Source organism: Tursiops truncatus, chromosome 19 (genome assembly GCF_011762595.2).
Source record: "Tursiops truncatus isolate mTurTru1 chromosome 19, mTurTru1.mat.Y, whole genome shotgun sequence".
In the NCBI taxonomy this organism is placed as follows: Eukaryota; Metazoa; Chordata; class Mammalia; order Artiodactyla; family Delphinidae; genus Tursiops; species Tursiops truncatus.
In genome coordinates, this window is record NC_047052.1 from 13,427,293 (window position 1) to 13,443,643 (window position 16,351).

A 16,351-nucleotide genomic window follows, 5' to 3' on the forward strand; every position below is an offset into this window, starting at 1 on the left:
CTACCTCTAGCCTTGTTGTGAGGATTCGGTGAGTTCATGCCTGGCAAGTTCCTTGGCCATAAATGTGGGGGATCCGGAATGGAGATTAGAGCATCCAGTGTGGATTGGGCCAGGTGGTCTTTGCATTCAGTGACTTTCCTGACCTTTGCTGATGCCAATCCTCATGCAGATATCTGCCGGTGTGCTTAGGCAAGTGACTGGCAAGTTCTCAGGGTCAGGGGCTTCTAAGATGAAGCAAAATAATGAAATAAAAATTCCCCTTTTGTAAGTGTCTGGGCTGCAGAAAGCAAAGGAATGGAAGATTCCTTAAGGTTGATATTTCAGATAATAAATTTGTGAGTTACTGAAGAGCTGAGTTAAGGCTCTTGGCCCCTAATCAGGCTTTTCTGCAGCCTTTAATTCTAAGGCTTGGACCTCCCTCAGAAGTGTGTTGGTTCATTTTTGAATGGGGCATCTGCAAGTTGGCTTTCTTAGGTAGTGCTGCCTGTAGTCCCCATAGTATTTGTGTCTGAGAGGGTAAAAGAGGCATTTTGCTGTGGGCAGAGGGAACAGATGCGGAGGTTGGTTGAGTGTGAAGGGAGCCATTGGGAGGGAGGGGCTCCCTGGGCAGTGCCCTGGTTCTCCCACTAAATGTGGATTCTGAACAGCATTGCCTGGCTCTCCTTCAGGTGTTCTGTCTAATTTGGTGAAGCAGGAGCCAAAGGAGGCCTCATCACCAGCTTGCTGTTTCCAATGAGCTATTTACAATTTTTAAAATTGTAGTATAATTACTTAAAATAAAAGGCACAGACCTTAAACATTCTGTTTGATGGTTTGTTAGTTTCCTAGGGCTACCGTAACAAAGTACCACAAATTTGGTGGCTTAAAAGAACAGAAGTGTGTTCTCTCACAGGCCTGGAGGCTAGAAATCCAGAATGAAGGTGTCAGCAGGGCCATGATTTCTTTGACTTTTCATTGCCTCTTCCTGGCTTCTTGTGGTTGCTCACAATTCCTTGGCTTGTGGACATGTCATTCTGATCTCTGTCTTGATCGTCACGTTGTATTCTCCCTGTGTGTCTCTATTTTCTCTTATAAGGATGCCAATCATTGGATTAGGGCCTTCCGTAATCTGGTATGACCTCACTCTAATTTAACGAATTAAATCTGCAAAGCCCCTATTTCCAAATAAAGTCACATTCTAAGATTCCAGTGGACATGAATTTTGGGGGAACACTATTCATCCCAGTACAGATGGCTTTTGACAATTGTGTATACCCAGGTGACCACAACCCCAGTCAACAACCAGGATATTTCCATCACTATGGATTTGCTCATGCCCCTTTCTAGTCAGTTCATACCACCACCACCCACCCTAGACAATCACTGTTCTGATTTCTGTAACTGTAGATTAGTTTTTTGCCTGTCCTTGCATTCGAGTAAATGGAATTATGTAGCATGTGCTCTTTCATGTCTGGCCTCTTTTGCTCAAAATGTTTTTGAGATTCATCCATGTTGTTGCGTGGATCACCAGTTGCTCCTTTTTCTTGCTGAGTCGTCTTCTGCTGTGTGATTATACCACGGTTTGTATATCCATTCTTCTATTGATGAACATTTGGATTGTTTTCAGCTTTTGGAACTGCATATTATTCATAGCATGAATATAGTAGCAATGCACATTCTTGTTTGTTCTTTTTGTGGACATAGATCTTGATTTTTCTAGGTTAATACTAGGAGTAGGATTGCTGCTTCATAGGGCAGGTGTATATTTCACTTTATTAGAATTGCCAAACAGTCTTCCAAAATGATTGTATGCTCCCAAGAGCGATGTGTAAGAGTTCCGGTTGCTTCGTATCCTCGTGAACTTGGTTACTTTCTTGGTGGTAGTTATTTTCTTTGATGCATAGAGAGGATAACTCTGCAGAGGTTTCCATCCACAGAGCTGTCGAGCTGAAGTCCCTCCAGCTACTGACTTCTGCTTCCCTCCTTTTTGTTTTGTTTTGTTTTGTTTTTTATCGTGTTGCTCCAAGGAAGCTTTCAGGCAGAAAGGTCTGCTGGAGTCCCTTTGTCCACTGTCCCTTTTTTCTGAGAAGAGCAAAAGTATGGACCCTCCACACTCTGTTCTACTCTTGAGTCTCCTTGCTTGTTGGAGGTCAGAAGTTGAAGGTCAGAGGTTGGAGATCAGAGGTTGGAGTCCTTCAGAAGGACATCAGCAACTTTCTTGAAGCAGGAGCTGTTCAGAGTGTTCAGGGCTCCCACGTGACTAGTTCCACACTGTGTGTGTTTGTTTCTTTCTTTCACAGTCAAGTGTTTTGCTCACAGATCTCTATTGATGGTACACAAACAACAGCAATAAAGGAAATCATTCAAAAATAAAAGAGAGAAGTTCACTGGTCTTGGAATATATGTGGAGAGAGGGGGTGGATAAGTTGCCTTTAAAGTTAAAACTGTAAAATTACCACTTAATAAAAGCCTGTGCTTTGAAAAAAATAAAAAAAGAAAGCTTAAGTTTTCCAAAACCCATCTTTACTGCAATTTATAGTAGTGAATAATAAAAATAGTAAATACTGAGCTACTGCATACCATCCCATGTTCTAAGTTTTCCGTATATAGAAACTCGGTAAATACTCCCATAACGCTTTGAGGTCAGAATTTTGTATCAAGGCCATTTTACAGATGAGGAACCTGAGGCAAGAAGAGGATGCTGACCTCTCCCAAGGCAAGGTGGAGCCAGAATTTGAACTCAAGGGTTCTAGCTTCAGAGTCTGTACATATCTTACCTGCACATTTTTTCCTTAGGGTCATTCACATTTTGGAAACCTAGTCGCATTTATTCAAAAAGGAAACGTTATATCACTTCCATAAATGGGAGATTCATATCACTTGCCAAAGATAGATGATAACTATAAAAACAAATACTCTGATAACAGTATTATTCTAACTTATTCCTATTGTTTCTCCCCTCAGCACCTTTTTTTCTTTTTTATGGTTTGTGCTTTTGGTGTCAAATATAAGAAAATTTTGCCCAACTCAAAGCCACAAGTATTTTCTCCTAGAATTGTTATAGTTTTAGGTTTTGCAATTATGTCTATGGTCCATTTCAAGTTATTTTTATGCATGGTGTGAGGTAAGGGTTATGCTTAATTTTTTTTAAGTAAGGATTTCCAGTAGTTTCTGCAGCATTGGTTGAAAAGTCTCCCTTTCCATGTCTTCTCTGGGTCTGACATTTCCCCGGGAATGGGAGGATTAATTCTCGCAGTCGTTACAAGGAGAAAAAGGTACAATCATTGTGCTACACTGGATATATACCCATTGGCACACGGTCAGGACTCAATAAACAGCAATTAGTTCTCAGATTATGGTAACTGCTTTCCTGTGGTTTGGCATTTAAGTTGTTTCCAGTTTTCTTTCTTCAAGTGTAAACAGCAATGCAATGGATATTCCAACCGTACTGCTTTTTTTTTCTTTAAAATTATTTTAGAGTATATTTACACATCTTAATCCATACTACAATTAGTGTTAGAAGTGTTTGGATTCATGCACTCTGCCAGAAGCCAGAAGCCATGCATTGCTTTTGAATTAGCTCTGCTTCTAACTAGAGGGAGCTCCTTGAGAGTGCTAAGAACTGGAATCATCACCTTCCCTGGCAACCCCCTGCCACCATCCCCAGTGGGTATTTTCTCATCTTCCCTTTAGCTGCACACACTCCCATGATACTGTTTTCTACTCATTTATTTACCTCCTTGCCTCCCCCACTGGCCTGTATACCTCTTACTGGAATCACACCTTACCAGTTCCCAGCACAGTGGCTGCACATAGTAGGTGCTTAATAAATGTTGACTGTAAGAACAGCGTGCAGCACAGCATGAACTAGTACTGCCGCTGGATCTGTGGACTTCTCCGAGATGAGCTCTCTGATAACATTGTTCTTTTAGCACTGGTGCTTTCGTTCCAAGACATCTCATCATTTAAACAGCTTTCTCTAAGTGTGGATTGTGTGCCATTAGTTAATGTTGGATGGCGTAACATGGTACTGGTACTTGGATCCTGCATTAAATAACATTGAATCCCAAAGTGAGGAAATTTCTTTTCAGTTCTTTTTCAATCCTTCTTACTTCTCTAGGAAAGGGTTTCTCAGCCTCAGCACTGCTGACATTTGGGGGCCAAAAAATTCTTTGCTGTGGGGCGGCTGCCCTGTGCAGGGTAGAATGTTTACAGCATCCTGACCTCCACCCACTAGATGCCAGTAGCACCACCACCCCCAGTTCTGACAACCAAAGATATCTCTAGGCATTGCCAAATGTCACCTGGGGGACAAAATCCACCTCCCAGCTGAGAATGACTGCTCTAGGAGAAAGACTCAGTCTGGTGCTAATATATTTCAAACACCTCTCTAACCCTTGCTAGTCTCCCTTTTCCAAAAAGAGAGAGCAGATCCCTAGTTCAGCAGGCAATGCTTTCTCACTTGAATTTACATTATTTTGCTTTCCTTGATGTTACTTTCTCATTTTGGCAAGTTAGAATTGTTTTCCTCTCAATGTAAGTGTTATGAAGTTTTCTTTACAAATAAATTTCAGTAAAAAGGTGAGTGACTATAGAGAAATATACCTCAAACATGTGGATATGACCCAGATAGCTCTGTGCTAGATGCCTGGTTCTAAGGAAACATTGAGTAACTTGTCTTCCTGTTTCAGTGCTTCTGTCGTCTGCAGCACTGGGCAGGCTTTTATGTTTTTCTTTTTAAAAATTAATTAATTTTTTTTTGCTGTGTTGGGTCTTCATTGTTGCGTGCGGGCTTTCTCTAGTTGCGGTAAGCGGGGGCTACTCTTCGTTTTGGTGCACGGGCTTCTCATTGCGGTGGTTTCTCTTGTTGTGAAACATGGGTTCTAGGTACACGGGCTCTAGTTGTGGCTTGTGGGCTTTAGAGTTCAGGCTCAGTAGTTGTGGCCCATGGGCTTAGTTGCTCCGTGTGGGATCTTCCCCGACCAAGGATCGAACCCGTGTCCGCTGAATTGGCAGGAGGATTCTTTTTTTTTAAAACATCTTTATTGGAGTATAATTGCTTTACAATGGTGTGGCAGGTGGATTCTTTTTTTTTTTTTTTTTTTGCGGTAAGCGGGCCTCTCACTATTGTGGCCTCTCCCGTCGCGGAGCACAGGCTCCGGACGCGCAGGCTCAGCGGCCATGGCTCACGGGCCTAGCCACTTCGTGGCATGTGGGATCTTCCCGGACCGGGGCACGAACCCGTGTCCCCTGCATCTGCAGGTGGACTCTTAACCACTGCGCCACCAGGGAAGCCCCAGGTGGATTCTTAACCACTGCGCCACCAGGAAAGTCCAGGTTTTTTTGTTCTGCTTCACCTAAGTCAATACTCCAGCTTGGGAGATGCCCTAGGGATCTGGTGTAGGTGCCAAGCCTCCCAGACATGCTAACACTGATCACATACATGCATCACCTGTCAGAAGTGTACTGCCTGCTACAGGCATTTGGTCTGTGGACCCAGGAGTGAGTCTTGGTTGATAAAATCATTCAGGTAGCTTTGGATTACAAGGGTAAAGGCAGTGCATGTCTTGATGCCAGCCAATCTTTTTCTGAGAAGCAGGCATTTGAAAACAAATCACACAGGCCTGGAGACTTCCTGATTTCATAGGTCAGACGTGGGAGGAAAGTACACTATGTCATTCATATCAGATATCTTGGCAAAGCTGCTGGCCTGCTACTGACTCTGCTTGCCTCATGGGAAAAGGCTTGATCAGATAGCCATGTGAGTGAGAATATCACACTTAGCAACCCTTGATGAATTAATGGGTCTAGGCATTAAGCATTGGTAGCTATCAACATCAGAAAAGAGTGAAAACCAGACATTACCTCCTGTTGGGAGAACCCAGCACCATGTGTAGTCGTGACAAAGGATTTATGCTTGAGTCTGATCCAACCCCCAGTGTGCAAAAGCAGAGAACAGAGGAATGTGTTGAATTGCACAGTGAGTGCAGACTGGGAGCACTCTCTGGGACACATATCCTGGGTTCTTTAACAGATGAAGTGTAAAAGGATGGGATGGAGGAGAAATCCTGTAGATTGTAGATTAAAAGAGGCTTAAAAGATATGAAATTTTAAAAATGGGCAAGGCTGAAAACTAAACTATACTGTCTAGGGAGGCACACTTGGTTGATAAAACCAGAAAGAAAGGCAACAAAGTGATTGCTGTAATAATTAGGTTGCTGGTTACTTTTTTGGCGAGCTATAGTTGAGATGGGGCTCATGGAGGACCTTTTAGGCTGGCTGACTGGGTTCCATTCCTTGATTTCATGGTAGATATAAAGTTTGTTTATCTTATAATAATTCATTAAACTATACATTTGTTTTCTGTTACCTCTATGTTTTATTTTAAAATAGTTTTTAAAAAGCAAGGTGCAGGGCTTCCCTGGTGGCGCAGTGGTTGAGAGTCCGCCTGCTGATGCAGGGGACACGGGTTTGTGCCCCGGTCCGGGAAGATCCCACATGCCACGGAGCGGCTGGGCCCGTGAGCCATGGCCGCTGAGCCTGCACGTCCGGAGCCTGTGCTCCGCAATGGGAGAGGCCATAGCAGTGAGAGGCCCGTGTACCGCAAAAAAATAAAAAAATAAAAATAAATAAATAAAAAATAAAAAAAGGAAGTACTGATAGATGCTATGTCTTAGCCTGCTCAGGTTGTCATAATAATATACCACAGCTTTCCAGGCGGCGGGGACGGAGGTGGGCCCAGCGGTCCGCGCGGCCTCCGGACTGGAGCCCGGGTCCCCGCCCACCCCAGCGCCCGCCACCAGCCGAGCCCCGCGTCGCAGTCCTGGGTCCCGGTGGCCGGAGGTGCGCCCGGGTCCGCGGGACAGGCGGGCGAAGAGGTCGCCTGTGTTGGGGGTTGGGGTGCGGCGAGGTTCCCGCGCCTCCCTGGAGCCCAGTCCGGGGCTGGGGCGCCGCGGTTTGCTATGCTCTCCGCACTCTCCCGGGCTCTGAAGCCTCGAGAACACGGCTAGGCAGCAGTAGTTTAATGGGGCCTGCTGGGAACTAGGGGCCTGCTGGGGTCTCAGTTCTTGGCTGGCCCCGGAACAAGAGGTTGCCAGGCGTGTGACGGCAGCAGGTAGGAGTGAGATGCTGGTGCAGTGATGAGCAGGAAAGGAGGACAGTGGCGGTTGGCCTGTGAACCTAGGCAAGAATGACCAGCCAACACAATCCAGACCAAGGTCCGTGGACCCAGCTCGGTCCTGTGAGGCTGGTCAGTGGAACAGACCTGAAGGCGTGGCTCTTGTCACTCTAGGACTGGCTTTGGGACAGATCCAGCTGATGAGGCCAGGGCACCGTCCTCAGTTCTCCAGGAGAGTGCGCCGGAGTGGAGCCAGGGGGGTGTGCCTGACTCAGCACTGCGGCCACGCATGTCCAGTCTGCTGGCAAGGGCACTGGAGAGCCAGGGGAAGTCATGGCCTTGGGAATGTCCTCTGATGAAAAAGAACCTGCAGGCTTATAAAATAACTTTTGTGTGGAACGTTGGTGTGTTGATTGATGTAACATTGGTGTGTTTAATTGATGTAACATTGGTGTATAATATTACATGTTTCATGTATGCAGCATTATATTTCTACTTCTGTATACACTACAACCTGCTGACCACCAAAAATTTAGTTTCCATCCATCACCATACAGTTGCCAACCATATAGTTACAACATATGTTACCCATTTTGCCCTTCTCACCCTTCCGCTCTGGTAACCACTACTCTGTTCTCTGTATCTACATGTTTGTTTTTGTTTGGCTTGGTTTGTTCGTTTGTTTTTTATATTCCACGTGAGCAAAATCATATGGTATTGTATTTCTCTGACTTATTTCACTTAGCTTGATACCCTCAAGGTGCATCAGTGTTGTCACAGATGGCAAGATTTCATCTTTCTAATGGCTGAGTAGTATTCCATTGTATATATAATATATGCCACATCTTCTTTATTTATTCATCCATTTACTGGCACTTAGGTTGTTTCCATATCTTGGCTATTTAAAATAATGCTATGATGAACATAGGGGTGCATATCTCTTTTCAAATTAGTATTTTCATATTCTTTGGATAAATACCTAGAAACGTTGGGGGGAGTTCCCTGGTGGCACAGTGGTTAAGAATCTGCCTGCCAATGCAGGGGACACGGGTTCAAGCCCTGGTCCGGGAAGATCCCACATGCCATGGAGCAACTAAGACCGTGCGCCACAACTACTGAGCCTGCGCTGTAGAGACCACGGGCCACAACTACTGAGCCTGCGTGCCACAGCTACTGAAGCCCTCATGCCTAGAGCCCATGCTCTGCAACAAGAGAAGCCACTGCAATGAGAAGCCTGTGCACTGCAACGAAGAGCAGCCCCCACTCACTGCAACTAGAGAAAGCCCGCAAGCCAGCAATGAAGACCCAAAGCAGCCAAAAAAGAAAGAAAGGAAGGAAAAAAGAAAAAAAAAGTTATATATAAAAAAAAATACCCAGAAGTGTTGGGAATTCCCCGGCGGTCCAGTGGTTAGGACTCTGTGCTTTCACTGCCATGGGCCCAGGTTCAATCCCTGGTCAGGGAACTAAGATCCCGCAGCCACATGGCGTGGCCCAAACAAACAAACAAAAACCCCCAGAAGTGAAATAGTTAGGTCGTATGGTAGTCCTGTTCTTAATTTTTTGAGAAAACTCTGTACTGGTAACACTCTGGCTTTACCAGTTTACAGTTCCACTAACATTGAATGAGTGTTCTCTTTTCTCCACATACTCACCAACACTTGTTATTTCTTGCCTGTTTGATGATAGCAGTTCTAACAGATGTGAGGTAGTATCTTACTGTGGTTTTGATTTGTATTTCCCTAATAATTAGTGATGTTGAACATCTTTCCATGTGCCTGTTGGCTATCCGTATGTCTTCTTTGGAAAAATGTGTATTCAGCTCCTCTGCCCATTTTTTAATCAGGTTGTTTGTTTTTTGCTGTTGTTGAATTGTATGAGTTCTTTATTATGAATATTAATCCCTTATTGGACATATGATTTACAAATATCTTCTCCCATTTGGTAGGTTGTCTTTGTTTTGTTGGTGGTTTCCCTTGCTGTGCGGAAGCTTTTTAGTTTGATACGGTCCCGTTTGTTTATTTTTGCTTTTGTTTCCCGTGCCTGAGGAGACATATCTAGAAAGATATTGGTAATACTGATGCCCAAGAGTATACTGCCTATGTTTTCTTCTAGGAGCTTTATGGTTTCACGTTTTACATTAAAGTCTCTGATCCACTTTGAGTTGATTTTTGTGTATGGTGTGGGATAGTGGTGTAGTTTAATTTTTTTGCATGTGGATGTCCAGTTTTCCCAACTCCATTTATTGAAGAGACTATCCTTTCGCCATTGTATGTTCTTGGTACCTTTGTAGTGAATTAGTTGTGTGGGTTTATTTGAACATAGATTCTGTATTAGATGATATAAGGGATTATTGATTTGGAAATGTGCAATAGTAGTAATGCGATTATATATTTTTTAAAAATCCTTACATACTGGTAAAATGGCCTGTCTGGGATTTGCTTTAAAATACTCTAGGGAAAAAAATGGAGGATGGGTGAAACAGGAATGACAGAATATTGATAATTTTTGAAGCTGAATAATAGCTGTATGAGGATCCATTATCCTATTCTACCTTATTTGGGTTTGTTTAACAATACTATAATAAAGTTTCAAAACATAAATCAAATATGGTAGAGGGGAAAAAAAAGTCTGGATTAGTATTGAATTCCAGAAAGTTCATCCTCCAATAGAAGATGCTGAGCTGGGCCCTAGGGCAATGAAAGCACACCTTTGCCCCCAAGGCTTCCTGAGCTTCATTCAGAGAGAAGCCACTGGAACCACTCCCAGAAGATGCTTTGGCTTAGAATTGACCTGGCTTTTTACAGAGCATTTGCAGAGATGATGCACTTTCAGGCTGTATCAATTAGTTTTTGTTGTGTAACAGACTACCCCCAAAGCTTAGTGGTTTAAAATAAACAAACACTGATTATTTCTCATGATTCTGTGGGGCAGCTGGGATTCTGGGCTGACTTGAAAGGGGCCAGATGGACTAGTTTAGGACGGTCTCACTCAAATGCCTGAGGCCTCCTATAGGAAGCTAGCCCGGAATTGTTTACATGACATGAAGCCCTCCCAGCAGCAAGAGAGGACAAGCCAAAGGCATAGGCACATCCCACTGGTCAGAGCGAGTCACACGGCCAAGCCCAGATTAAAGGGGGGTGGAAATAGAGCCACCTTTGCAGATTGGACTTGTACTGAATGGGATACGGGAGCCGAGGGAGCCAGTCAGGGATCTGACTCAGCCCATCTCTCTGAATGAGACTTACTACTCAGATGTGGCCAAGAGTGGGTCCTGTGTTATTCATGTGCCCCAGGTCTAGAATCCTCTTTCCACTGAGCAGAGGTGGTGAATGAAATGTTATTCAGAAATATAGACCCTGGGCTAATGGAATTAACCAGAAAAAAATCATTCCTTTTTATGCTTTTGTTTATCTTTTTTCTGTGGCCTCAACTTAGCCCTATTTTTCATCCACCTCCTCCGTAAACTGAGCATCTGTGACTCACTCTACAGGGCTGCTAGTTGCTAGAATGTCCCTCCCCACATTCTCAAAGGGCAGAGGAGCTTGATTCACAGGAGCACGATGGGGTTGGGCATGAGGCCTTGGGACAGCTCCCTCCCCCCAGGCCTGTTTCCTCACCTCTGGATGTGGAGGTTGCCTGGAATGTCTCTGAGACCCTCGTGGCCCTGCCCTGCTTACAGGGAAGCTGTCAAGCTGGAGCAGGTGGTCCAGTGCTCTGTCCCCTGGGCCTCAGGTCAGGCCTGGTCACTTTGGGGAGAAGAATGCTCTGTGTAGGTGTAATAGATTGGTTGCAAAAGTGGCCCTAATTCTTCACACGTACCCCCATCCGTAACTTTTTTCTTTTTAATTGAAGTATAGTCGATTTACAATGTTGTGTTACTTTCAGGTATACAGCAAAGTGATTCAGTTATATATGTGCTCGTGTTGCTCATTCGTTTGAGGCACTATCTGTTGCCTTCCCACTAAGGAACGTGTAGCTCCTTGTCACCCGCTTCCCTCACCACTCATGTGCACCCTCCCCAGGCCCTTGTCCTTCCAGGATCCTTCAGTCATGCTTCTGTTAAACTAACTTTCACTTTTTACTTGCTACTGTGACTTTGAAAATGCTATTTGCAATTGAATTATGTAGAATAATATTCCAACTTTTACTTGTCCAACTTTTCTCTGCATGAGCTTCTAAAGGGCTGTTCCAAAGCCCTGGGTAGAGTGGGGGTGGGGTGAGAGAGGCCATTCTCAAACTCCTCCCCTTCCCTCTTCCCCACCAGAGAGAGACAGACAGACAGACACCCCCATTCTTTTAGGTGATTTCCTCTGTGCCCCTCTCCCTGGGAGAAGGCTCTGGCTTCTGTGCCATTAGGTACCTCCCACTTTGTGCCTTCCTGGCTTCCGCACATCTCCCCCATTTCAGTGGATGGGTGGGACCACAGATGGCACCCAGGATTAGGGCTCTGTGGTGTGGCATGAAGGTGACCATGACCCCAGTTCTCACTTTCTCAGCTTCTCTGTCCCGGTCTGGTGGTGTAGGGTACGTGGTGGGAGCCTTTCTGGGAGATTTCTGAGTGAGGAGGTGGCTAGGAGAGTGTTCTCTGGGGCATGGAGGGGTGCAGAGCCCGATTCTGGGCTTTTTTTTAACCTCCCCGCAGTTCAAGCCATTCATGTACTTTACCTGTGATCTACGGCCTTCAGGAAGCTCCCTTGATTTAACCCACACAGCTCATTCATTCCTTGGTCCTGCTTTCGTTTTGGTCCCAGGCTGTCAGCTGGTGTCCTTTTAACTTACTCCTGGGCTGGGGCTGCCCTTTGGTTGTTCTGTCATTCCTGTGTCCCCAAGTAGCCAGCAACTGGGGCAGGGCTGTGCACCTCTGGCCTTCCCTGGTGGTCCCGGCCAGCGGTGGGTGCAGCCTGCACAGTAGGCTCTGCGCGCCTCTGGCTGATGGCTGAGTGGCAGCACCACTCTTACATAATCAGTTTCTCTCCTCCTTTCTCTTTCCAGAGCCAGATTTCACACTGAGCAGCTGCAGACAGAGAAATCAGAGAAAGCACAACCCAGCCTCAGATTCCGAGGGGCCTGCTGGGGACTCTCTCCTCCTGCTTGGAAGGAAGACCCCGAGGCAGCCGTTTCAGGCCAGGTCTTGGCTGCCATGGGACTCAGAGCCACCGCCCCCCGGCTGCCCTCTGCACTGCCAGGCAGATAAGGGTGAGCCCTGCCCAGGAGCACCTGCCACCTCCTGCTGGGCCACTCCTCCGTGGCTAGTCCTTCCTCGACTTTGGGCCACCTTTGCTGACTCGAGGCCATGTAGGCCCCACTCAGGCCTCTGTGGATAGACACATTGCTGGGGACATCACCTCTGCTCTCTGGGAGACCCAGCGCACCACCATGCCCCGGGGATTCGCCTGGCTGCGCTGTGAGTACTTGGGGGGGGTCTGTGGGGACTGCCCAGGGAGAGCTTGGCCCAGAGCCAGACTTTGTAACCATGGCAACCAGGGCATTCTTCCTGGTGAGAAGTTGAGATGCTTCCCAGCTTAATGGCAGGCACCCTTGGGGACTCCCACGCCGTCTGCCCTGTCTCCAGCTGACTGCAGCTCAGACGGGCAAGGTGGGTATGAGCCTTAGGCTGGGTGGGCACAGTCAGTGGGTCACAGGGACAGGGCAGGCACTGGGGGTAGGAGGCAGCGTCTCACCTGCTCAGACTCATTGGTGCTCATTGGGGAGTACGGTGGGGATGGAGGTGGCAGAGAGATGATTTCTGGCCTCCCTGGGCGTGACCAGCCAGGGGTGGGGGCTTGTGAAGTTGCCTGGGCCCCGAGACACATGGGAGAAGTGCAACCTGCTCTCTCTGCCTTTCCCTCCATAAAGAACTAAATCAAAAGGCAGAAAGAGAACAGTGTCCTTGGGGAAAAGAAAAATAGTTGAAATGAGGACAGAAAAGAAAAAGAATCGACAAGTCTCTCAGGCCTGCCTGCTGGTGGGAGGCCAGACCAAGCTCCCTTCAGACTCCAAGATTCAATTTAATTGACTTAAATTCAACATATTTTTTTCTGGTGCCGCCCACATGCCCACTGGAGAGACACTGCCATGGCGACAAGGACCTGGGCTATCTCGTGCATGTCTCTCTAACACCTGGCATGGAGTTAGGTGCTAGGAACTATGTGCCCCTTGCATGAGGTCCAGGGTCTGACCCTGTGAGGGATTCTCAGAGGAGCTGGGTCCACCCTGGCCCTTGTGGAGGGTACTGCAAAGGGTCTGGATGTTCAGAACAGGTGGAAGGACCCAGACCCAGTGTTCTGGAATCTTCCAAGTCCTGAGGAGCAGGGTGAGCAGGAGAAACAGCACGGCGAGGTGCCACTTGAAATGGTCTCAGAGGTGCGTGGGGAGGTGAGGACGGTGTTCCTTCCAGGGAGAGGGAGCAGCGGAGCAAAGGCTCAGCAGTGAGAGCGTGAGAGGCCAGGCTGGAAAGCTGGTTTGGGCTCAGGTGGCTGAGGCCTTGAAAGCCAGAGTGAAGAGTGGCTAATTCATGAGGTAACAGGGAGCCCTGGAAGGTCCGTGACCTGGGCGTGGGAGCTGAGATTGAGAGTTACTCTGCTTTCGAGAGATCAATCTGGCCGTGCTTTGGGGAGTTGCTGTTACAACCTCCTGGGCAGGATGTGATGAGGTGATGAGGGTTCCTTCTGGAGATGGAAGTGAGAATGAAGAGGCCTGGCAGAGGGGACAAAGCTCATGAAAGCAGAGCGCAGGATTGGCAAGGACTGGCCGTGGGGCGAGGGGGAGGGAGGGCTGAGGATTAGGGGCTCAGAGCGGGGCTGGGGTGCTGGAAAAGGAGTGGCTGCCGTAACAGATTGCCACAATCTTGGCTTAAAACAGCAGAAATGTATTCTGTCACAGCTTTGGAGGTCAGAAGTCTGAAATCAAGTTGTCAAGGTTATGCTCCCTCTGAAGGCTTTAGGGGAGGATCCTTCTTGCCTCTTCCAGCTTCTGGTGGCTTCTGGCATTCCTTGGCTTGTGGCTGCATCACTCCAATCTGCCTTCATCTGCGAAGGCCACGTGAATGGTCTTTCCTTACATGTGTCTCTGTGTCCTTTCCTCTTCTTATAAGGACACCGGTCACTGAATTTAGGGCCCACCCTAAATTCAAGAGGATTTCATCTGGAGATTCTTAATAACATTTGCAAAGACCCTATCTCCAAATAAGGTTGCATCTGAGGTTCTTGGTGAACATAAATTTGGGGGTATTTACACACACAGGCACAGATATGGGGGTGGTGGACAAGCCCCATTTGTCATTGCGCACAGGACGTTACTCTTTCTTCAGTCTCCTCTTCTGTCTTACAGGCCTCTTAACTGTGGAAATAGCGGGGCTCGGCGGGCCTCCCCACCAGGGTTGCACTAACTGTGGGGCTTTCAGAATGCAGAGGGTACGTGAGGCTACAGCTGTGCTGTCCCTGCCTAGTTACCTGTTTGCTGGCCTGTTTTTCGGAGTGGAGGCAACAGGAAGGGAGCTTAAAACTGGGAATGGTAGTTGGGCTGCAGACTTGGAGGAGGTCTAAGTTTGGGAGAAGGCAGATCATCTATGGACAGAGTTTCTGGGGGCAACCCATGTGTGCCAGGCTGGGAAGCACAGAGGCTCTGTAAGTCTCTGCTACGAGGCTAGTGGCCAGGCCCCCAAAGGCTCCAGACTGGGAATCAGATGAGGGCAGGTGGGGTAGGACTTGGGGTGGAGTGGGCAGCTACAGGGTGACTGCCACATTGGAAAGAAGACTCAGTGTGGACAGGGATACTGATTTTTAAAGAAAAGATGGAAATTTGGATTTTTATGTGAAATCTCTGTGAACCAGAATGTGGCCCTAAGGACACCAATTTGTAAACTGTCACTTTCTGCCAAGTGCGGTCCCCAGACCAGCAGCATCAGTTTTACTTCAGGACTTGTTGGAAATGAAGATTCTCTGCACTCCCCCTGCCACTACCTCATACCTGCTCAATCAGATACCCTGGGTGAGCCATTACCAGCTTCTACAGGAGACCCAGATGCCTGATCCCGGTTCCCTGCTTGACATGAACGCCAAAGTGCTGATAACACGTCCTCTCTGTGGTTCACAGTGCTGTGCATTCACACACTGGCTGCTGCGTTGTCTGGTCAAGGCAGTGAGTGAGGGGCTTCCCTGGTGGCACAGTGGTTAAGAATCCACCTGCCAATTCAGGGGACACAGGTTCGAGCCCTGGTCCCGGAAATCCCACATGCCACGGAGGAACTAAGCCCGTGCGCCACAACTGCTGAGCCTGTGCTCTAAGAGTCCGCGAGCCACAACTACTGAGCCCACGTGCCGCAACTACTGAAGCCTGCGCGCCTAGAGCCTATGCTCCGCAACAAGAGAAGCCACTGCAATGAGAAGCCCGCGCACCGCAATGAAGAGTAGCCCCCGCTCACTGCAACTAGAGAAAGCCCGCACACAGCAATGAAGACCCAAAGCAGCCAAAAAAAAAAAAAAAAAAAAGACAATGAGTGAATTGGACAGATGGTGCTAGAGACAGGGGTTGGTGGCTGGCGTAGGCAGGGGAGCCTCTGGGGAGGGAAGGAGTCTTGGTGAGACCTTGGGAAGGGGTCTGTCGTGTGAGAGGATACCCAGGGCAGGGGCAACGTGTGAGCCTAAACCCTGAGGCAGGAATGATCCTGACCAGCAGGGGTGCCAAGCTGAGAGTGTTAATGATGTAGAGACAAGGGAGAAAGCAAGCAGGAACACTGGTTTATCTGTTCCCTTGTCCAAATATTGGGTTGAGAATATGGGAAGAGAGAGACAGAGGAAGTGCAAGATGGATTGCAAGTTTGCAAAAAATGTGGTGTCAGACTTCTATGAGGGGAAGGGCTGGTGGGCTGTAGGCCATAAGGGGCATGGGCTTGAGTGAACCTGAGCTTCTGGCCCAGCAGAGGCACAGGCATGGCAGCAGCACCGAGAAGGGGGTGGGAAAGTGAGTGTCAGCAGGCTCAGGCCCGTGAGGGTTTAAGAACAAAAGTCTCCCTAAGTGCCGGGGAAGTGAGGGCAGAAAGTCCAGTCAGTAGTTGCTGCTCACAACCAGGGGCGAATCAAAGAGGTGACTCAGCCTGCCTGGCTATCTGGGGGGAAAAAAGGAAGAAAGAGAAAAAGAGAGAGAGAGAGCGAAGGAGGAGGACGGAAGGGAGGAAGGAAGGAAGAGGGAGGAAAGGAAAAAAAAATACTGCTTTTGACCATAACAGTAATAGATACTAATTATAGAATGTAAAAT

General features: G+C 47.5%; 1 protein-coding gene across 4 annotated transcripts in view; it reads left to right on the forward strand.

The window, feature by feature from the left end:
- Positions 1-16,351, forward strand: part of IL34 (interleukin 34) — a 33,591-nt gene that overhangs the window by 10,574 nt on the left and 6,666 nt on the right. For all 4 annotated transcript variants that reach the window (XM_033844013.2, XM_033844011.2, XM_033844015.2 and 1 more), the window contains exon 2: positions 12,089-12,500. In XM_033844013.2, the coding sequence (XP_033699904.1) occupies positions 12,473-12,500 (28 nt within the window). In that variant the 5' untranslated portion in view covers positions 12,089-12,472. The remainder of the gene's footprint in view (positions 1-12,088; positions 12,501-16,351) is intronic.